General features: G+C 47.1%; 1 protein-coding gene across 5 annotated transcripts in view; it reads left to right on the top strand.

Moving 5' to 3' along the window:
• The window catches only part of DGKK (diacylglycerol kinase kappa), a 149,625-nt gene that overhangs the window by 32,563 nt on the left and 93,785 nt on the right, over positions 1-23,277 (top strand). Inside the window, exon 1 of one of the 5 annotated variants that reach the window (XM_019481918.2) lies at positions 18,315-18,463. The exons of the other annotated variants lie outside the window; for them this stretch is intronic. Coding sequence (XP_019337463.1) covers positions 18,413-18,463 — 51 coding nt within the window. The 5' untranslated portion in view covers positions 18,315-18,412. Of the gene's footprint in view, positions 1-18,314; positions 18,464-23,277 lie in introns of those variants that run through there. 5 annotated transcript variants of the gene reach the window in all.

Genomic DNA, 23,277 nt, shown 5'->3' with positions numbered 1-23,277 from the left:
CAGTAGTTTTGCCCATCAATTGCAAATGCTCACCAATAACTTACATACAGGGTCTGTAGCTCCTTCTGGTAATTAGGCTCCTAGAGGTCAGTCAGAAAGAGAAGCAAGGAATGGATCAAATGCACAAATAATGTATCGCAAGGAGCAAATCCAGTCAGTAAACCACATGATGAAATGTGCTTGCAGGAATAAGTAGCTAAGTAGTTGCAGCCCCAGGCTGGTCTCATGGCAGTGGCACTAACTTGGGTGTTGGGAGATCTGTTTTCCTCTTTCTGGCCATACTGGTGCCCTTGGCTAAATCGCATCTCTCCCTGCTTCTTGTTGACTCAGATTATAAACTCTTTGAACAGCGACTGTGTGTGTGGACAGTACTTGACGCAGTGAGGCCCTTATCTCAACTGGACCCTCTATTGCAATGCAAATAACAACAGATTACTAAAATTCCCCAGCTATTTGCAGATGGCTTGTGAACAGGAGATAGGTCTAAATTCCCTGGGTCTCATATTTTCAAGGAATAATGGAACTGGCTCTGTTTCCTGCATTTAATAGCAGGAATATAAATTGGGCTATAATACTCCCTACAGTGATTACTTTGAGTTATTGCCATCGGACCCTGTAGTATTTTTTCCATAAGGCATATTTGTATGTAGGGACTGTGCTGCAAACAGATTTGGGGATGGAGAAGTGATGGGCTGAGCTGGTCTAGGAAGAGGGGCTCCCAGTAGAGGGGGCTGCAGAGGAGGACCCATGGTGGGGAAGATCATAGTTAACACCAGATATTTACATTTCTACACTACCTTTCTTTCCAAAGTTAGCAAAGGGCATGGTGGCACCATGGCAACAGCTGGTGCCAACAGCTAGTTCGTGTCCAATGCAATAGAATACCCAGAATGCTTTTCAGTTCCAACTTGCAGCTGAGTTACCTGAGGTTGCCCTGTACAAAAATTACCTGCACTAGCCAGTTGCCTTGGGATATGGGCAGGGAAGGCTCCAGAGTTCTATGGCTGCTCCCCCTGATCATGTCCCTTAGTAGCAGCAGCCACTGCACCTCAGGTGCAGAGCTCATAACAGACCATGCCAGCTTATTCAAGGCAAGGGTCATTGACTTGCATTCTTTCTCCAGATTGCCCTGTCCAGTTGGAACAACTAAGACTCAGGTGACAGGGTCTGGTCCTAGTTCCCTTCCCACCCAAAATAAAACCTGTGCAGGTCCAAGTTGCCTGCAGTGCCACTAAACTGCCTTTGCACATATGAGTCTATTTCCTCCCAGAGAGTCACTAGTACAGGAGCTGTCAGGTGGTCAGCTTCCTCATGCTCCTTTTCTCCTTGGGCTTGTTAGTTAATCAGGGGTTGAGTTTGTGCCTGGGGATAAAGATAGTCACACTGACACCAGCCGGATGTTTGTGAGGTTTGCAAGTGTGCTGCCCTCTTCACTCATATTTTCCATTATGCAAGTACCACGCTGTTGCTGTAAACAGCTGGGTGGGCCATGAGCACTGCATATGAAAGTGCAGGTCTCTGTAGACATGCATTACTGTGATGGACAGTACTCATGTTAAGAATGGCCATGTTGGATCAGAACTGTGATTCATCCTCTAGCTAGAGGATTTCACTTCTGGCTAATAGCCAGAGCGAACTGCATTGGAGGAACCATAAGACACCATATAGAAGACAGTGCCCACTAGAACCTGGGGCTTGTGCCATGCGATCTGAGGGTTTATGTATCTTCCAAAGCACTTACTTTTCTTTTTAAGACCATGTTATTCTTGTAGATTTTCAAACCTATATTGATTCCTTTTGATCTGCATTGCATCATGTGGCGTGGAGTTCCACAGGCTAATTTTACCTTGCAGTAGAAAGTACTTCCTGGGATCAATTTAAACATAACAACCACACACTGAGAAAAACACTGGAATTTTTCCTGAGGAAAATGGGTGATTCCCCAAGAAGCCAGGAAAAGGATCCTGAACTTTGTAATTGCTACCTCAAGCATTTTTGGAAGGCTGAAAGTGATCAGGAAGAGGATACAACACTGTTCATGCTGTGTAATCCTTCATTGCTTACTGTTGTTTTATGCTGTTTCCATCTCCCTGCCCCTGACTCTGTCCTGAAATAGTCATGCAGTGTTGCAGACATACGCGTGAAACAACATGTCATTTGTTTGATTAGAACTAAAGATTTCAAAACCCATTTAGTCCCAGGCCACACTGTCACATGTTTAGAGCCCTGTATGTTTCCTGTTAGTCTGAGATGTTGATTGAAAAGGAAGACTTTTTATAATTAGAAGGGAAAACTGTTTTTGTCTTTTGGTTTTATTGAATGTGTTGGATTAAGGAGATGAATTTGCTGTGGCATATATCTGCAGAAACCCCATTGTTTTGTAAAGGGTTGCTCTAGCTATGTGATTAAATGGGGTTTTGTCAGTAGTGTCTTATATTTATGCACTTGAAGATTTTCCTGATTGGAGCATTGAGCTGCATTATTCTGCAATTTACATTCATACTGTTTTGTTTTTTTTCAAACAGATAAGGTGCGTTCTGTTTAGAGGTAGAGCAGACTGGATAAAAGCCCTAGTACAGATACAGGATCTTAAGATCTTTTTTAATTAATATATTTCATGTTCCAGGTCAAATCAGCCAAATCACTTCCAAATCATATGGATTGAGCAGAACTCGGTTGTTCCAAAAACCGTATCGATTGAGCAGGCAGAACTCAATCCTGTATGGCACTACAACCAGTGAGCATCCTCCATTCCAGGTTCTCGCCCTGGGATTTCAGATGCTTCCAAATCCACTGGCAGGCATCCTACATGCAGGCCCAAGCCCAGAGGTTTTGGGATTCGGATGCCCCCAGTGGGGCACTTGGTCTGAGTCAAAAGATGATGAAGACGATTCTACGTTTATATTGGGGTAGTGCCTAGATGCCACAGCCTGGTAGGGGCCCCATTGTGCAAAGTGCTGTACAGTGCTGGAAATGGAGAGAATCTAGGACCTACAACCTACGAGACATGCAATAGAACATCCCATGTAAGTACTAAGGGGCCCATTGGGCATCAGAACAGGGGGGCACAAAAGGCACCATTCAGAGGGCTCAAGTACCTCTATACTAATGCTAGGAGCATGGGGAACAAGCAGGAAGAACTCACACTCCTGCTTCCAAACAATAACTTTGATTTAGTGGGGCTAATGGAAACCTGGTGGGATCCTACCCATGACTGGGCAGGACGCATTGAGGGCTATAGGTTGTACAGATGGGACAGAGTAGGGAGGAAAGGGGGAAGGGGTTGCTCTCTATGTTAAGGAGCGCAATACATCTACCCTAATCAAAATGGGATCAGGGGAGGACAAAGTGGAGGTACTGTGGGTTAGGATACATGGAGGTTGGGGGGAAAGGGACTTGGTGGTGGGGGTCTGCTACAGACCACCGCATCAAGAGGAAAAGCTAGACTTGGAGTTCTTAAGGCAGCTCTCAGAGGCCTTACGGTCTAGGGACATGGTTGTCATGGGGGACCTAAACTACCCTGACATCTGCTGGGAGGAGCAGTCAGCCAAATCCAACCATTCACATGGGTTCTTAACCTGTATACGGGACCTTCTCCTAATGCAGAAGGTATATGGTCCCACTAGGGGAGCTGCAGATTTGTGGTCACTCTGGGGACAGTAACCACCAATCAGCCAAATTCACCATACGGCGTAGGGTGGGAAAGATAACTAGTAGGGTGGAAGTGCTTGACTTTAGGAAGGCTAACTTCAGTGTGCTCAGGAGTTTAGTCAATGATGCACCGCAGGATAGGAGTATTGGTGAGATGAGAGTCCAGGAAGGGTGGTCATTCCTAAAGGAAGCGGTCCTTCTGGTGCAGAGAGAGATGGTCCCATTGCAAGGGAAAGGGGCCAAAAAACCTCTTTGGCTAAACAGAGAAATCCAGGGAAGCCTAAGGGGAAAAAAAGAGGCATACAGGCAGTGGAAGCAGGGAGAAGCTACCAAAGACGAGTTGTGCGGGCCGGGAGCGATCTGCGACCCGTTTTGCGCACGTGGGCTGTGGCCAGCAGCCCGGGCACGCGGGGTCGGAGAAAACCGGGGCAAGCTCGAATTAGTCACGGACGCGTAGTGGTTGATTTAAAGATTGTTTACTTACACCAAAGATGGTCGTGGTGTAGGCTGGACAGTTTTCCAGGCACAGCTCCACTTAAATCCTCGTTTGAGGATTACGACAAGTTCGCTCTCTCCCACGGAGTTGTTGAAGCTCCGTGGGTCCGTCTCTTTTGCGCGCAGGAAGGGATATGTCTAGGAATCTATCAGCGACGGGGAGAGGCCAGAGGCTGGTCAGGCCCCTGTTGCCTTTTAAGAAATACATTGGGTCCGTAAGGATCCGCAGCGCTTAGAGATCTTCACACAGCGTGAAGTCTTCTCCTCCTGGTGTTCGTGGAGTCCTCCAACTTGGGTGGAAACCACTCAAGCTCTTTATACGGCTAGCAAACCAATTGCTAGCCACCACGTATGCATAATTTAATTTGAACTAATAATGTGGCTCGAATTGCAATACAAATGGCGGGCATTTCCTAGATGCAAAAAGAAATGCACCATGCAAAGAAAGCTACAAGTTGGTGGGAATTCTCCGTTGCACCGGGGTTCTCTTCTGCAGCAGAAAACTCCACCGTGCAAAGAAGCTGCAATTTAGTAGGAAAATAATTTAGCAGTGCCGAAGCACACACAAAACACAAAATCACAACTTTGGGTTGTGACAAGAGTATACCTACTTGGCCCGCACTTGCAGGGAGGCAGTTAGAAAGGCCAAAGCAAATATGGAGCTGAGGCCTGCAACACATATTAAAGACAACAAAAAGTTTATTTTTAGGTATGTAGGGAGTACAGGGAAGGTGCAGGGCAGCATAGGATGCCTACTGAACAAGCATCAGCAATTAGTGATAGACGGGTGGGACAAGGCTGAGCTCTTCAATGAGTTTTTTTGCCTCTGTTCCTGAACATGGGTCAAGACAAGTCTCCTAATGGCTTCTTAGATGGGCATCAGAGGGGCGCCAGCCTATGAACTGTTGATGCCGACTTGGTGCAGAGTAATTTGGATGGACTGGATGTGTTTAAGTCAGCAGGCCCAGATGAGCTGCAGCCGAGGGTACTGAAGAAATTCACTGATGTCATAGCTTAACCACTGGCATGGCTGTTCGAGTGCTCCTGGCGCTCGGGTCAGGTCCCAGAGAACTGGAAAAGGTCCAAGGTGGTCCCCATTTTCAAGAAGGTGGGAAAGGAGGATCCAAGTAATTATAGACCAGTTAGTCTCACCTCTATCCTTGGTAAAGTCTTTGAAAAAATTATTAAGGATCATATTTGTGTGAGTCCAGCAGGAAAAATAATGCATCAGGGCAGCCAGCATGGATTCATAGCAGGCAGATCATGCCTGACTAATCTGTTTTCTTTTTATGATGCAGGAGTAGAGATGGATGTCATTTACTTGGATTTTAGGAAGGCCTTTGATACAGTATCTCATCCCGTACTCATAAATAACTTAAGAGGCTGTGACTTAGATGATTACACAGTCCGGTGGGTGGCAAATTGCCTTGGGGGGGTCACACCCAGAGTGTGGTTGTGGATGGGTTGGTATTGACCTGGAAGGATATGGTAAGTGAACTCCCACAGGACTTGGTCCTTGGATCTGTACTCTTCAATGTCTTCATCAGTGACTTGGATGTGGGCGTGAAGTGTACTCTGTCCAAGTTTGTGGATGATACTAAATTGTGGGGTGAAGTGAACACACCAGAGGGCAGGGAATGATTGCAGGCAGACCTGGACAAGTTGGAAAAGTGGGCAGAGCACAATAGGATGCAGTACAACAAGGACAAATGCAGAGTGCTGCACCTAGGGCGTAAAAATATCCAGCACATCTACTGGCTGGGAAATGACCCTCTCAACAGCACGGAAGTGGAAAGGGATCTCTGAGTCATAGTGGACTCCAAGATGAACATGAGTTGTCAGTGTGACGAAATCATCAGCAAAGCTAACCATACGTTATCAGGCATTAGCAGATGCATGACAAATAGAGCCAAGGAGGTGATACTTCCCCTCTATGCGGCACTGGTCAGACCACAGTTGGAGTACTGCATCCAGTTTTGGGTGCCATACTTTAAGAAGGATGTGGATAAGCTCCATGAGAGAGTCCAGAGGAGGGCCACTCATATGGTTAAGGGTTTGCAGGCCAAGCCCTATGAGGGACCTGGACGTCTTCAGCCTCTGCAAAAGAGAAGGCTGAGAGGTGATCTTGTGGCCGCCTACAAATACATTAGTGGGGAACAGCAAGGAGCTGGAGATGCTCTCTTCACTAGGGTGCCTCTTGGGGTAACAAGGAACAATGATCACAAACTGACAGAGACCAGATTTAGGCTGGACATTAGAAAGAACTTCTTTACAGTAAGGGTCACCAAAATTTGGAATGGTCTTCCTAGGGAGGTGGTGCTCTCCCCTACCTTGGGGGTCTTTAAGAGAAGGCTGGATAGGCATCTGGCTGAGGTCATGTGACTCCAGCACTCTTTCCTGCCCAGGCAGGGGATCAGACTCAATGATCTGTTGAGGTCCCTTTTGACCCTAGCCTCTATGAATCTAAGATTATAGTGAGTGACAGTCTCAGTGCCCAAAGGGCTTACAGTCTAACAGGCAGGACAGTGCGATGGATGAGATAAGCAAACATGCCTGGCTGCGAGATTGGGATGTGTTCTCTGTTCTTAGCCAGAGGGCAGGAACAGCTAACCCCTTGCCTAGCAGTTGCCAGTTGTAGATTTCTGTGTAGGGTAAGGGACTGGCGTTACAGGTCTTGATGAAGAGTTTCTGCATGCAGAGGACAGCATGGGAGGAAAGCACAGAGATGGTTGTGAAGAAGTAATTGTCTGCCTTGGCAGAGGTAAGAGCTGATCACGTGATGAGAGGCTCTTTGTCTCAGTTACAGTCTTTTAACTGCACATTGTTTCCATTTGCATGGAACAACAATGAGCCCAGTCCAGAACCTACTGAAGTCAGCAGTCTTTCTGCTCATTGCAAGGAGTTTTGGATTGGACCCTGTAAAAGGGCATAGTGAAAGCTGGATGGGAAAGTGTGACTTGTGTAGGATAAGTAGATAAGTCAGTTGACTGTAGCCTACTTCTTGGGTGCTAGTAGGCTCCAGTGATAGACACTATCAGCCTGAACTTGCTTCCTAATGATGATCTTTGTTTACTAAATCCCTCTTTTTGTTTTGTTTTTGTCTCACTGTTTCTCTTCGTATGCAGAGTGACTGTGGGAGGGATTCCTGGCCTGTAGAATTGAACTGACACTTAAATACCACTAATATTATAGACTAGTGTTTGCCAATAAAGTAATGTGGAGAGTCTGAGGATCTTTTTCAACTGGAAAAAGGATTCTCTAATGATAAATGAATAGCAAAATGCTGGAAGTACAGCCCACTAAGACTAGTATTGTTTGCCCAGTAAGTGCATGACCAAGGAAAAAGAAAATTCTGTAAAATACCAGGGGGAGGAGGAACATGTTTCTGTGGCACAACCCAGCTTCACTGGAGAAAGAGGACTGTGTTATGATTGAGACTCTGGACTGACTTCTGATTCTGTCAGGCAGACTGCTGAGGAGTTGGCTGGGAGTCCTGGTGTGTTTCTGATGGAACTTCCTAAAAGCAAACTGTCTCTGTGAAACATTTCAATGTTAGCGGACAAGTATATTGGGACAAGAAAGCATTTAAGAAGAATTTCTCTGAGCAGCTGCAGGCTAGACTTTGGATGGCCATTGGAGCCTAGGCACTCTATGCTGTATCAGCAGCTTGAGGCTACATGGTCTGCAAACCCTGGTCTTGCTCCTGGGCGGGTTTTGCTACAGCGTAGTCCAGGACAACCTGCTTCATCACCGCTTGGGCAGGATGTTGCTACCCTAGACATGAGCCTGGTGGAGTGACCTGGGTGCTGGCCCAATCACCTGAATATGTGATATGGTTAAGGATATGACATGCTAAATCCCTGTTCCCCTCATGGGCCAGGCCTCCTGAACTCTCCCTTACACTAGAACATGGTGACCACGTGAGGCTAGGCAGAGCTGTACAGTGTGGCCAACCTCTCCGTACTATTTTTAGCTGCTTTCTCTGATCATATCGCACCTCTTGATTCCTTTGTGTGACTGTTATGAGTGACTCAGAAGCAGGGGCTTGTGATAGTTTCATTCTCAGCTTTACCCTGCTGTCCTATTTCATGTCTCAGTTCACACACACACACACACACACACACACACCCCCCCCCCAGGAGTCATCTCAACCTCTGTTACAGCATTTAAAGGACCATTCTTCAGGTTACATGGTCATTAAATACATGCATCCTGATTTCAGCTCTGGTAGATAAACATCCTTCCACTGAAGTCAGCAGAGATCCTCGCAGTTTACAGCAGTTGAAATGGCACCTGTGGCCTCTGAGGATTTCAGTGCTTTTACATCCCCCAAGCTGTGGGATCATATGTACCCCTGTGAGGACATGGTGAACTTCACCAGGGCATGTGAGAGGAGGGAAGGAAGGATTGGAAAGCAGGAGGGAAATGGAAGAACATGGATAACAACTTACCCCAAACTGTTGTATTACTGGGGAGGAGACAATGCAGTGGTAATGCTAAAATGTGCCTTTTTAATGGTCTATGACACAATCAGGGGCACAGTACAGTGCAACAAACTTAAAATGGAGTATGTGACTCATAAGAGTTTGAAAAGCATGGGTCTAGGGTAGCTCCTGGTAGCCTCTTCCTGTGTGTGTTAGAAGAGGCAACCCCTCCCCTCCCTGTGGTTTTGCCTCTTCCACCCCCTTGCAATCCTTACCACCTGACAGATTGAATTATACAAACTTTTACCCTGCTGAATGCATTCGGGAGAGGTCACGTGTGTTGTGCTTAGCAGGTGTTGCTTGCTTGCTAGGACAGTGCATGCTGAAAAATAAATAAGCAGCAGCCTTTTTTAAACATAAATGGATGCTGAGTTCTAATTCCATTAGCCAGGAGGTGAAAAAGAAATAAAAGACCAGTGTTTTCCTATCTGCAGTGCATAGGCCTATATCACCCCAGCATCTCGCTTCCTCACTTAGTTGAGAAGAATTATTGAAGTGTCTGGCTTTGATTAAAATTAGGTTTCCTGCTCTCTTTAGTTCAGTAGCAATTAAAATCAGGACCCCATTATACTAGAAGCTGTACAGATGCACAATGACAGACAAAGGATAGGTGGGAAGCAGGGAGGTGAAGTGACTTGCTCGAAGTTAGTAGCAGAGCAGGGTCTTGAACTCAAGTCTCTTGAGCCCCAGTCTTATGCCTTATTTGGTGCCTTTTATAGGAGAGACTTATTCTGGTAGCTTAATGCACTGCGTATACATGGCTACACCCTTTGTTTCTCTGACTTGTTTATCCAGAGACCCCCTGGTGAAGTTGGTGGAAAGATTTGTGACAGTAGTTTCCAGCCAAGTCTAAAGGTGGCAGGACTGATCCAACAAATATGCAGTCCTAGAAAAAGGTCTTGAACTGGGTTATGGCTCTTCCAACTGGAGATTAAGCAGCCATTGCCTTTCCCAGACTGCTCAGGCCAAGCATTCTGGAGGGGCTTAGCCATGGGCCTGGGATATATACGCTTCCCAACATGTGCGGATGGGAAGAGAATGCAGGGCATACTGGCTTATCTCAGCAGGGATTGAAGAGGTCTGTGATGAGGCCCAGCCAGGGCTGTGTAGAGAGGAGTGACATCCTGGGAGGGGTGGTCTCCCCACAGAATTTGCAGGGAGAACTGTGCAGCTCTGGAGCAGAAGAGGGAAGTTCTCTGCCAGCCCTCAGCTTTGGGGTCACCCTACAGTGGTGTTCCTCAGAGGAGCAGAGAGAGGTGGTGCGTGAGGAGTGAAAGCTTATTGTGCAAACCAAGGTAAATACTCCCTCCCCATGGGGATGTGGTGAGCAGTACATACTCACCGCCCCCGCGCACAGGGAGCAGATTGAAGATACTATCCGGAAGTGAGAAGTATTTATAGAAACCAGGGCAGGAGAGCACTGTAGAGCCCTGAGTGAGCTTAAGGTTAGTGGCTGGCAATGCCTCGTGCTTTCAGGGAAACCTTTGTTGGCATATGACTGCTGGGCAACAGTCCTGTACCTTCTCTGTACCCCATGCAGGTCTGGGCAGGAGCTACTTCCTGCTAACAGCACAGACTTGCAGCCAGCTTCAGAAGTGCCTTGTGCCCACTCTACCATTACAGTCAAGGGAAGCTGCAGGTTGCTAAGCTTTTTTCAGGATCTGACCTTCAGGCTGGAGTTTGGGGGTTGTCCAAGCCTCGCCCTAGAAAGATGCACAGTGATGTGCAGAGAGACCAAATAGCTCCTTAAATAAAAGCAAATGCATGGGTGGATGTAGACTTTTGAAAAGAGGGGTGCAGAAGGTGAGGTGCATCATCACATATAAAACAACATAAATTTTTCTCCAGTTAAAAATAAACTAGACGTTTTACTAGTATGCTTGGGGCCTAAGCCTGTATTGCTCAGTTTACGATTGAAGCAAAAATACATATACCTTCATTAGAATGAGTTAAAAGCAATCTGTAGGGCTGTGAAGAGTAGCTTCCTTACCAGGAGCAGCAAACAGACTGAAGAATTGAAGAACAATGGTTAGGTTTATGGTGGAACATCAAGAACATTAAAAAGAAGAGCAGATCATTAACACCTGTGGAATGAAGAGTTTAGAAAGGATCAGGTGGATTATAATGAGCCATGAAGTCAAATGACTCCCTCAGCACTGCCTGACTAAAAACACTGCCACTGCCAGGCAGTTGGTTTTAAATTTGAGTGGAGCAGGAATGAAAGGGGGGTGCAGGTGCACCAGTGCACCCCCTGGGCACATCCCCTGCAGGATTTAGGTGAGGAGCTGGTGTGAGGGTCTTGCTTTGGCCTCTAAGGCTTCTGTACTCCTAGAGCAGGGGTAGGCAATTATTTCGGGCAGAGGGCTGCTTAATGGGTTTTGGCAAATCATTGAGAGCTGCATGGCTGGCAGCTAGGAGCAGACAAATATTAATTTTTCTAGATTTTTTAGGGGCCACGGGGGCCAGATAGAATAGCTTGGTGGGATGCATCCGGACCATGGGCCGCATTTTGCCCACCCTTGTCCTAAAGCAAGTGAACCCACCTGGCACCTCTCTGAAAATAACAACTGGGCCTTGTCCACACACACACACACACACACACACACACACACACACACACACACACACACCCTGAAGATTGCAGCACTGTTCTTCAGTTCTCCTCTACTGGTCCCTCCTTAAAGCCTGAATAGCCCTTTTACTAGAACTTGCAGTTCCCTTCCTTTTGTCTTACACCTTTGTCCAGGATGTCAGGCACAGGCAAGCTCAGAGGGGAGATGGGTGGGGGGGGGTCAAACAGTGTGCTCACTATGTCCCTATCATGCCAGCAGTGCATTGTATCTTAACACCTCTGCTCTAACATTTCCCCAGAGATGCTGCTGGGGGATCAGAAGGAGGAGAATAAAGTTGGCTTTCTCTTTCTTTGATGGATTAAGGAACCTGGTCAAATCAGATAAGGTGTTGGTGTTCCTGCTCTTGCAGTTCATTGGGTTGCTGAACACTGCTTGTTCAGTTGGTGGAAATTTATTGTATGTAAAGGGAAGGTATAGAGGCAGATTTACTAGCTAGCACATAAGGCCCTGGCCTGAAAGATGAGGTTATGTTTGTCTAGAGCCCTTATACATTGAACTGTGGTCTGTTTGGTGCTTAGCAGGGATGAAAGCAAGCATAGAACTGCCCATGGTGCAGACTACTTGATTTCATTGTGCTGACTTGTTTCTGAGAGGCCAGAGACCAGTTGTTGCAATTATCCCATGTGGGTTCCTGTATGGCTGTCTTTCCTGACTAAATGCACAATAGTCATACCCTGCACTCCCAAAAGCATGTGCCTTGGGGAGAAACATGCTCCAGAACTGGAATGAACTCCAGTTGCCAGCTGAAACAATGCTGTGTGTGCACCATTACAGATGCTGCCAACCAACTGTTCCCCAGCTAGACACATTCAAGTCACTGGAATACTGTTCCTTTTCACCCCTCCCCACTCAAATGCTGATGAGTTTTTTTTGTTTGTTTGTTTGTTTTTCCCCCTCCTCAGAGTCCAGACTGCATCCTATTAACCACACACCATGCATACTTGAACTACTTGTCTGCTTGCTTCTCTTGTTGTTATTAGCTTCTGTAAGGCACAGAGGAGGGACAGCTAACTTTGTTCAAGGTTGCACAAAATGTTTGGGGGGGCTGGCCTGAGAAGAGATCTCAGGAATCCTGGCCTCTAGTTTCCTGCTTTAATCCCAAGACCCTTCTCCCTTCATTATTGTGCACGTCACAATGATTCCCCCATGTTTGGAGCTGTTAATTTTCTCTTAGGACTTACAAAGTGGGGAAAAAAAAGTCTGCAGCTTGTGTGGGCTGTTTGGAGAAGCTAGAGGGTGCTCATGCTCTTCTGATAACCTTTGAACTTAGTTCATTGAGGGTTTAGGGCACCTCCCTCTGTTTTCACTCCTCCCCCTCTTAAAACCTCATACCAGAAATAGCTTCTTGGAGTATGTGGTCAGGGCAGCCTGCTGGATACCCATTATCTCTGTCCCTGGGACTCTGAGAAAAGCAGAAATAGCCAGGGAGTATTAGGAAGTGGGAGGAAGTTTCGCTTTCACTGAGTCTTAAATGAAAGTGACCAGGCTGGCCTACACCCTTGTTTTGTATGCCAGTTATAATGTTGGTCCTCTCTGGGCCTCAGCCCTGAGATATGGGACAAGAGCTAGAACAGTTTGTGATGGGACCTTGTACTGCTGCTGCCTGTGCTCTATCTGCCATAGAATACATGGGGACATGCTGGACCCAGCACCCTGGACAGATCTGAATTTGGCTAAAAGGGGGCATTGCAACAGGGGAAGATGCTCTCAGGCAGTCCAGAAGCCTCGTTTGTACATTTGTTTTCTAGGTGTGCTTAATGAGAGAAGGTTCTGACCTGGCAAGGGGATCAGTTAGTGGATAGAATCTCATTCCGTCAGGGGCTATAATAGATTTTTCCAAGGACAGCTCTTGAGCACTTTATTGAGCCTCCTTGCTCCCTGCAGAAAAACTGTCCCAGCTGTCTGCTCCCACCCACCATGGGCTGAGTCTGGGGTCAAACTTGCAATGGATTTTTCAGCAGGGGCCTCTGCTTGCTTACTCCGTAGACATGGGTCTCAGAGGGAGCTCTTCCCAGGACTCCCAACAGGTGTCCTGCTAAGCCTCTTTGTGGCTGACCAAGAACTAATACAGTATGAAAAGAAGCCTGGGCTGGAAGATGGAGCCAATAGAAGGATGAGTCCACTGAGCAGCGTTCCTGTCTATCTTGACATAATGTCTGTACTGGAAGGGGATGGGATTGTGGGGGCACCATTGCTGCATAAGCTGTAAGCAGTCCAGTGGTGTTCAGTTACTATATATAGCAGTTCCCTAGCTGCCTGTGAGGCTGTGGGGTGGTTACAGGCAGGCGGTGATATTGCTAGGTAGCTGCTTGATGGGGTGATGTACTGTCATGAGGCCTTAGCTACTAAAGGAAACTGGAATGGACCTGTAGCAATGCCACAGCTGATGCCAGCTGTACCATCCATGGCCCCTACCCCTGGAGCCCAAGGACAAAGCTCTGTTTGGTGCCAGTGTCCTGAGATTTTAGAGCCCCTTGGGACTTGTCTATATGGTAATGTTTCAGCATAAGCTAAGGTGTAAAGTCAGTCTAATATAGTTACCAGCATTACCTCTGTGTGAACACTATTAATCTAGTATTAGAATAGCCTCTAGCCTAGCTTGGGAAGGAGCTTTATTTAGCCTAATTTTAAGACAATCTGACAATAGAATGAGTGTCCACATGGGCAGTTAATCCATTTTACCCATATGGTTATGATTGTGTAACTTTCCATCAAGGCAAGGATTCGGACCCTCAGCCACATCCCTCAGACGGTGGCTCCAGGCATGCACATGCACACTGATTGCACTGATGAATGTATGCTCCCTCCCAGTCCAGGATTATTCTAGTTACAGTAAACAGGTCCTTTCTTATTTAAACTGTGTTAGTGGTGTTTTTTCCTGGTTACTTCCTGCTAGATGGAGGAAGAGAGACCACACTTCATGGACCATGGGCTACTGAAGTTACTGAGTCATGGCAGGAAGGTAGCAGGACTAAGAACTGTCATTTCCTGACTTTCCTGTGGTTGTGCCATACTACGTTCTTATTTCAAGTGTAGCTGGATTGGTGGGGGTGGGGATGGTGATGACTTGGTTGGGGAAGAAGAGCTAACTGGAAAATAAAAATTGACTCCTGCAAACACTTTTGAATCTCTGAAAAGGTATTTTTGGCCCAAATTGGGGTGAAACACCAGAAGTTCAGGCTGGTTTTGCAGAAGCTCAGTTCTTAGCATTTCCTTTAAAGAACTGACACTGAACACTGAAGCTTCTTTTGGGGTTGCAGTCTCTTGGACAGGGAATTGTGTAGAGACCTAGTTGCCTGGGGAGCCAAGGGGCTGGTAACAGGTGCATTGGGAGCCAGGAGAATTGCATCCTGGGTAGCTAGGAAAGCTGAGCACCCTGTGAGATGGTCAGCCCAGGCAGCCTGGGTGTCCTTACTCTCTCAGAGCCTACCAGTTTGCAGGGAAGCTGGGGGGAGATACTCAGTTAGGGACTAGGCACTCTTGGGAACCTAGGAGCTTTGTGGTCATGAAGCTTGGGCATCAAGATGTGACTGCTAAAGAGCCTGGGGAACAGCAGGAACTGGTAGCCCCAGGTGCCAGCTAGCAGCTAGAGAAGAGACAGATGGGCAAACTGGCAAGAGACCAAACAGGGGAAGCAGGAAGGTTTTGGTGGAGCTGGAGAGTGTTTGGAATTGCCATAGTACTATGGAACATTTTGATTTCACTGAATTGGCCCTGTCTGAGAGCGCCGCACCATCCCAGCATTTCCCACACATTCAGCTGAGAGGCAGCATTACTGCCAGTTTTCCATTGGAGCCAGCCCTGACCCAGTACTCTTGGAGAGTAGTGCTGGGCTGCTCAATGTACTGTCTCTTGCCTACATGGAAAAACACAGGTGGTCTGAGCACTTTCTGCCATGAGAGATCTGTTGATACTTGTTTGCAGAGTGGCTTTGGTTGAAGTTATTCTGGACAGCTCCTTACTCACATAGCTACATTCATCCTACAGTCTTTATTAGAAATAGTCACCTTTGTTTCATAGGAGCTAGGGGCAGGAGGGACCTGAATAGATCATCCAGCCTGATTCCGTGCCACAGGCAAGAATGAATGCTGGGTTCACAAGACCCCAAACAGGTGATCATCCAACCTCCTCTTGAATTTGCCCAAGGTAGGGGTGAGGACCTCTTCCCTGGGAAGTTGGGTCCATCTTTTGGCCACCCTAACTGTAAAATATTGCCTTCTGATCTCTAACCTAAACCTATTCTCCATCAGCTTATTACCATTGTTCCTTGTCACCCCACGTGCTGCTGGGGAGAAAAGGGCTCTACCTATTTGCTGTTGATCTCCCCTGATGAGTTTGTAGGCAGCCACCAGGTCCCCCCTCAGCCTCCCCTTACTGAGGCTAAACAGGTTCAGGTCCTTCAGTCTCTCCTCATAGGGCCTGTCCTGCTGCCCTCTCACCAAGCGGGTGGCCCTCCTCTGAACCCTCTCCAGGCTGGCCACATCCCTTTTGACGTGCGGCGCCTAGTACTGTACGCAGTACTCCAACTGCGGCCTGACCAAAGTCTCAGAGAGAGGGAGTATCACCTCTTTGGACTGGCTTGAGATGCACCTTTGGATGCACGACAAGGTATAGCTGGCCTTGCTGGCTGCGATCTGGCGTTGGTGGCTTATGTTCATCTTGGAGTCAGTAATGACTCCAAGATCCCTTTCCGCCTCTGTGCTTTCAAGGAGGGAACTCCCCAGCCTGTATGTATGCTGTGGATTCCTTCTCCCAAGGTGCAGCACCCTGCATTTGTCTACATTGAACCCCATCCTATTCTCATCTGCCCACTTTTGTAGTCTGTCTAAATCTATTTGCAGCCTCTCTCTCCCTTCAAGTGTGTCCACCTTGCCCCACATCTTAGTGTCATCAGCAAACTTGGACAGCATGCTTTCCACCCCTTTGTCCAAGTTGCTGATGAAGATATTAAACAGTGCGGGCCTGAGGACTGAGCCCTGGGGTGCCCCAGTGCTCACATCTCATCAAGTTAAGTACAACCCATCCACCACTACTCTCTGGGTGCGACCCATCGGCCAATTTTTTACCTATTTAACTGTGCAGGCATCAATGCCACAGTTGCTTAATTTATTGATGAGGATGGGGTGAGAGACGGTGTCAAAGGCCTTCTTAAAGTCCAGAAAGACTACGTCCACGGTGACATCATCATCCAAGGATTTAGGTACTTGGTCATAAAAGGCAATCAGGTTGGTCAGGCAGGACCTGCCTTTGATGGACCCATGCTGATTGACCCTGAGCATGATCTCCCCTGCAGACCCCCACAGATGTGCTCCTTGATGATTCTCTTCAAGATCTTCCCGAGCACCAAGGTGAGGCTTACAGGCCTATAGTTACTTGGGCCCTCCTTCCTCCCTTTCTTGAAAATTGGGACCACATTAGCCAGTTTCCAATCCCCTGGCACCTGGCCAGATGACCATGAATGCTCATACAGCTGGGCCAAGGGCTCTGTGATGACCCCTGCCAGCTCCCTCAACACCCTTGGGTGGAAGGCATCTGGACCTGCAGATTTAAAAATGTCTAGCCCTTCCAGAAAATCCCTAACTACGTCTGCACTGACTGAAGGCCTGACAGAGCTATCCCCAAGATTTTCCCTATACTTTTGAGGATTACTTGCACTGGTATAACTGAGAGCAGAAATTTAGATGGTAAGCTCTTAGGGGTGGGGTTCTTCTCATGATATTTCCTTTGTACAGCGCCTGGTGGGATGGGCTCCTGGTTCATGAGCAAGGCTCCCCAGAGCTACAGGGAAATAAGTATACTACAGCTTTAAAAAGATAGATCCTGACTATATGAAATATGAAAATAATTACATTAACTCCTAGACTGTGTTCAGGGCCTTGGTTTCTGTGGAGTCTGTGTTGACTAGTTTGGAATTAGCTGCTGATGGTACTGGCACAGGATTTGGCCAATCTTGTAACAAAATGACCACCAAGTACCCAGTGTTGTTCATGGCTCTGAACTGGGCTGGAGGCAGCCCCTACCTGGGTCTCTGGTTGCTGGGCTGACAGGGGAGAAGTTTTCCACTTTGACTGAATACATCAGGTCATTGCTCAGCAACTCTAGTGTAAGGAGAGGTTGGCTGGGATCCACTGCATTTGCTCCTGGGAGCAGCTACTGCCTGGCCTGTCTCACCTCCAACTGGTCTGCTCCTTTTTCTTCCCAGGATCTATTTTTATCTCCAAGTCCACCTGCTGCTTCCCTGATTCACTTCCTCATTCACCTGCAGGACAGGAAAGACAGGCACTGCTTATTTGCATTCAGCCATCCCATTGGCTGGAGACCAGCCCATTGATGCTTTGGCTGAAGCTGCTATCTTCTCTGTGCTGAAATGGTAAATGCTGCTTGCCTGGGCTCCAAGTCACCCTGCTGCTGCTGCTTTGTTCAGAGGCAATGAAGGCAAAGTCGAGCCCATTCCTGGGGGAGTGCAGAAGCGAAAGAGGAGAGGAGCTCTAAAATGCGTGGCAGGAGGCTGACTGTGTCCAAAGAGCAAGGTCTGGATATTTATATGATGTCATGAGCTCCCAGGGAGAATTTGATACTTGCTGCTGCCTCTTTCCCTTACTTGCCTAGCTCTTGGGAAGGTGCGCGTGTGAATGCTCACTACTTATATTTGTTTTTCACCTATCCCAGGTACTATCATCTATTCTGGCACCTCCATGCAAATGCACGCTAGTCTCTGGTGGAGCCTTGCAATTCTAGGGAGGCTCATGGGCTTAGCTCCCCATGCGTGGGCAGGTGCACAGTACTATGCACATGCTGGCAGGCAGAAGCACGTGAGCGTCGTGATTCCCACTCCCTTTCTCTCACCTCCACTCTCATAGATGCAATCATCCTCTCTCTCCACACAGAGGCTATATTTAGCTCTTTCTGGGGGCTGAAGTGCGTATGCACTTGGAGGATGTCTGTGCAGAGACGCTGGGAGAACTCTCCTCCTCTGCTAGTCAGAACTGTTTGGGGGTGGGGGTGGGAGGAAGTCTGACTTCCTAGACAGTCTTTGTCATCTCATGCTTCACTGCAGAGGGGACCTAATACAGGGCACAAGTCAGTGGGGCCAGATAGAGACCATTAGCTTATCATGGAACTTTGGAATTGCCTCCGTGGAAGAGAACAATGGTCCACCTGTCTCCAGCAGTGGCCAAGGCAAAAGGGCTGTGGATTAAGGTAGAAAACCCCATTAAGGGTCTTGTTATGCAATAGGCTAAAGGTTGTTTTGTTCATGATTTTTAAAGGTAACTGGCCTCTGATCTGAAGCATCAGGGCTAACAAACAGTTTTGTAAAGCTCCTGAAATGAGAACCTGGTCTTCATAGGTACCTGAATTGTTCTGAATTGCAGACTAGAGCAAAAGGGGGCATTTTGACTGAATGAGGGGGCAATCTTCCTGATGGTATAAAATCTGTTAGAAGGAGAAGCAAGTTGCAGGAAGGAAGTGTAGAAGCTGTTGAGTACCTTTGCATCATTTAAAAACAGACCTGGTCAGAGCTCTTCAGGTTAGCTTGTAGGGACTGTTCGATCCTGATGCTTGAATGAGTCAGATGATGATGATAGTGTTAAAATAGCACTTTTCATTTCCATACAGATGAATTAATTCTCATAACAATTTGCTTGTTCACAGGAGCATTGTTGTCTAGATGACTGGGCTGCCCTGGGGGGTTGCTTCCATCTCTGTTGTCTCTGGTTCTGTGACAGCAAATGCTGCAGGTGCCTGTCTGATCTGAGACTCCTCCTTCTTTCTGCCAATCTTTTTGAAGTAGAAGAGAGTTGGAAAAAATCATTCTTTCTTGTGTAAAGGGCGAGGGGCCAATAGCCCTAGAGAACCTGCTCAGAGCATGCATGTGGAGCCGTGTGTGGTCAAGAGGCTACAGGTGTGGATATATGGCCAGGGCTAGGGACGTTAACAGCACATTGTGCTGCCTTGTTCAGAGCTCAGGGGTGAAGCACCAAAGTTGGGAGCTGGCACCAGCTCTTTGTAAGATGTGTTAGAGGATGTGGAAGCCAAGCTCAAGAGGTACCAGGTCCCCAGTCACTGATTTCCCATAAGGAGGATTTCCATTAATACTCCTTCCTCCCCCCCACCCAAGACCCACTACTCTCTCTCCCCTCCTATTTTTTATAAAGGAGAAGTAACTGACTTGCTCTTTTGAGCTTTGTAGAGCAACTTCCCATTGTGGGTTCAGTCCTCAGCTGGAGCTCAGCAGTGCTTGCTCCAGCTTAGCGTGGGAGAAGGCACTAAACATTTTTGCAAGCCACCTTCCTTGCTCCCAGGTCTGGGATTGGCCAGGGGCTTAACCAGCTCCTGATACAGCTCAGGAGCTGCACTAGTTTGGAATGTTTCCTAGTGGCTAGTATTTTGGAGCAGTTATCCTCAACTTTGTGAGACTCAAGGCACCTCTTGGAAAATGGCAGTGCTTAGCCTTCTCTCGTTTCTTGACTGTGGAGAATAATAAAGTAGTTCTTGTGTTTCCAAGAACTCAGAAGGACCCAACAGGTCAGAATGGTTTTGGCGCTATGGACTCCTGTTTGAAATTTCTGGGCTTATCTTGCGTGTGGTGTGTAGGTGTTTGCACACATACCAGTACTAATATTGTGTAACACCCTTTAAAGTACATCCATGCATCCCAGGGTGCTGTGGTACCCTGGTTGAGAATCATCACTGTTCTAGGGACCTCATGTTCTGGCCCCAACCCCTCTACTAGGGGGTCAGTGCTGGGGAGAGCTGCTGGGACACTCCCTTTTAGGATTTCTGTGCATAATTGTGGTGGTTCACAGAGATGTTGCTGCAGGGCAGGATCAATTTCTAAAGCAAGATTTTGTTTTGAATCACTTCTCAAAAGCCACAGGCTTTTCCCAGGGCAGAGGAGCTGGAAGGAGAAATACCTAAGGTATCAGGTTGGGGAAAGAGGATTTAGTTATGCCAAAAAACCCCATACTTGAATTGGCCCCTGTTCTCAGTCATAACAGTGTTGACAAAGGGGTCAAAAGTCAGTGCCATACCTTTATTGCCTCCTGAGAGGCAAGTTGAGCCACAATCACTTCCTGGAAGGCCTGTTTTGTACAAAAGGCATTTTCCAGACCAAGATGCTGTTTGGAAGAGCTTCTCCAGTTGCAACGTCTATGAGAATGGAATGCTTCTAGAGCCATCTCTCCGTGGAGATCTGACAGCCGAAGTAAGGATCAGAGCCTGTAATTGCTTGGTTAGTGCCGTTATTATGACTCGGAGTACAGCTGAGTCAGTAGGGGAGTGTTAGAAATACACCTACAAGCATGGGTAGCTGCCTGACTGGTGAATCTGAAGGGCTCTGTGATATTTCCAAGGCTCTGTTGCTACAGTGGCTACCTCATTTAGAGATGAAGTCTCTGATACTATTGTATTTTGCGGGAGGGAGAGGGGGAGGTTAAAGCAAGCAGAAATAAGTAAGGTGGTAGAAGTGACTGAACACTCCACATTGGAATCACCAGAGCTTTGTACTTCTATTGTGTCTGCTATTTGTGGTTTCAAAGCATGTTAAAAAGGTGGGGAAATACTTTTGGTCCCCACCAAAGTTCATAGGCAACTTGCTCAACATCCCATGGCCAGTCAGGGTTAGGGATTGGAAATCAACCCATAAATCCTGATGCTCAGTTCTGTACTTTCTTTAAGTAGCTGGAATATGCTGCCTTTCCAAGGTGCATCTGCAAGTTGTGTTACTTGGAAATAGGTTTATATTTAATCAAATGCTTGCATGTGTACATTTGCAAATTAGTTGTACTGGCAGATACCTGTCTGAATGCATAGTTATTTCAAAGGTACTGCTTGGATGTGGAGGGTCATTTTCCCAGGTGTGTTCTGGATTCTTTGTGTTTTACCAGCGATGTGAAGAAGCAGTAGATAAGGCTTAGCAGGTTAGTTGAGTCAGGTTTATAGCTGGCTTTTGTTACCAATGCTCATTGGTGACTACTTTTGAAAAGTTTTTTGCACATCCTGTCCAGCAAGGGACATATAGGAGATTAGGTGTATTTATGTTAACCACTTTAGTAGCTCTGTACACCAAAGGAAAAACAATGGAGGCTACTGGCATTCATGGTGCTCTCCAGGACAGCTCTCACTAGGAAAGGGCCAGTGAACACAGCCATGCACAAAGAAATGCTTAAGAAAGCCCTAAAATGTGAATTTCTACCTGTGGTTGGCAAATATACATAGGACAGGTCAGTCCTTTTAGTGCCTGTGAATTCAAACAATAAGCTATTCTGATTCCTTCATTAGGAAAGATGGAAGTAAAGGCAAAAATTAAGGCCCTACTAAGCCATGGTGTCTTGATGTCAGTACTTTTATGTTGGTGCTGTGTACGCATGCTTAAATATGGAAACAAAATGTAAACCATGATGTTTGTGTTCTAGAAAGTTGCTTTGTAGGCACCCTCCTGGGTCAGCAGGTCTCTGCACATGAAGACTGATGGTGGATTGACTGAAACCCACAGGCAGGAAGGATAATTTAAAACTGAGCTGTCTTCAGTGGCTTGTTCATTTCTCACTATTGCAAGAAATACAGTGAAGTCCCAAAGGCCCCCAGCTGCTAAAGGGAAGCACATCTAGTTGCATCACATGTGGCTTGAGATCCGTGTCAGAACCAGACAAGGGAAGGAACCTTGAGTCAGGCTGAAAAGGGTGAAGTCAGTCTGAGGATTTCCAGGAATTATCAGAAGCTGACATGTCTCTAGAAACCATGAAATGCTGGGTTCCCAGGAAGCAGCACACAGCACTGAAACTGCTGCTACTCTTCTGCCCCCCTAGTATGGCTTTAGCTTGCTCCGTAAATAATTTGTGGTGTGAGCTTTCTTCAAGTCCATGCTGGCTGCTTCCTCCCAATCCTGTTGAATGGAGGAAGAGGCTGAGTAGAGAGCGAGGAGAAAGCCAAGGGCTACTCCACTTCCATAGATTCCCATTCAGGATTATTGACATCTTGAATTAACCAAACTGAGCCTGTGTAGTCCAGCTTCTGGGGCTGGTGACAGTGGGGGCTAGAGGCAGGTCTGGATTAAGGCATGTAAAGCCATGGCTCCAGCTCCTAGCATTGTGTGATGATGATATCTGAATTTCAGCTTTCATTCAAAGAATCTCCTCACTCTCCAGTCCTCTTGGCTGTTGCAGCTGAATAGCCCCTGTGTTTGCATACCTCCTTTAGCTTTAATATATTACTACCTCTTGCAGCCTCAGGTTGCTTTCTAGTCTGAAATTCTGCTGCTGTGAAATTGATCCTGGGTGTAACTCACTGCAGTCAGCATGATAGGCATGAGGTTGGTCCTATTTGTTACTGTTGACTGGCACCCTGTTGTCCTCCAGCTGAGGGCCCCTGTGGCACAGGTGTGACAGCTTTGCCACAAGCATCCTGTGCGAGCATTTTGGCAGAAGCTAGGATGATCCCTTGGTTTTGCTGTGTCTCTCTGGTGAGAGAAATATGCTACAGCAGCTTCAGCTGCCCTTCAGTAGCTCTTCCTGCATTGTGTGCCACTTAAACAATAAACAAGTAAGAAGCCTGCCAGAAATTCATTGTTTGCTTCCTTTTACTTTATCATGTTTGAAATTGGATGTGGGGCTACTGAATATAGCCAGACTGACAACTAGGCAGGCTGAAAGGTCCTGTCTAGTCATAGGCCCCTGCTACACATTACATATATTACACAATTAACTGGTTAATTGTGCAATACATTTAGACCAGCCACACTTGCAAAGTAATTATCACACCATAAAAATGACTGTCCAGCTATACAAAGGACCAACCAGCTACAAAATTGGTGCTTGAAAATGTGTAACAGCTCTATAGCTGGTGTCTATCCAGCTTTAATTTAAACGTGTGGCAGGGCCCATGGAGTAGGAACAACAGGAGCACCAGTAGGATGTGTGCCTCATTCCTGACCTGGAAGGACCCTTCCTAGGAGTAGTGGGAGTTTTAATTTCTATGTAGCTTCCCTTCAGAGTTTTTGAGACTCAGCTGCTGCC

Source organism: Alligator mississippiensis, chromosome 8, assembly GCF_030867095.1.
Source record: "Alligator mississippiensis isolate rAllMis1 chromosome 8, rAllMis1, whole genome shotgun sequence".
In the NCBI taxonomy this organism is placed as follows: Eukaryota; Metazoa; Chordata; order Crocodylia; family Alligatoridae; genus Alligator; species Alligator mississippiensis.
Note: the sequence above shows the minus strand (reverse complement) of the source record. Positions and strands in the feature narration are given on the sequence as shown.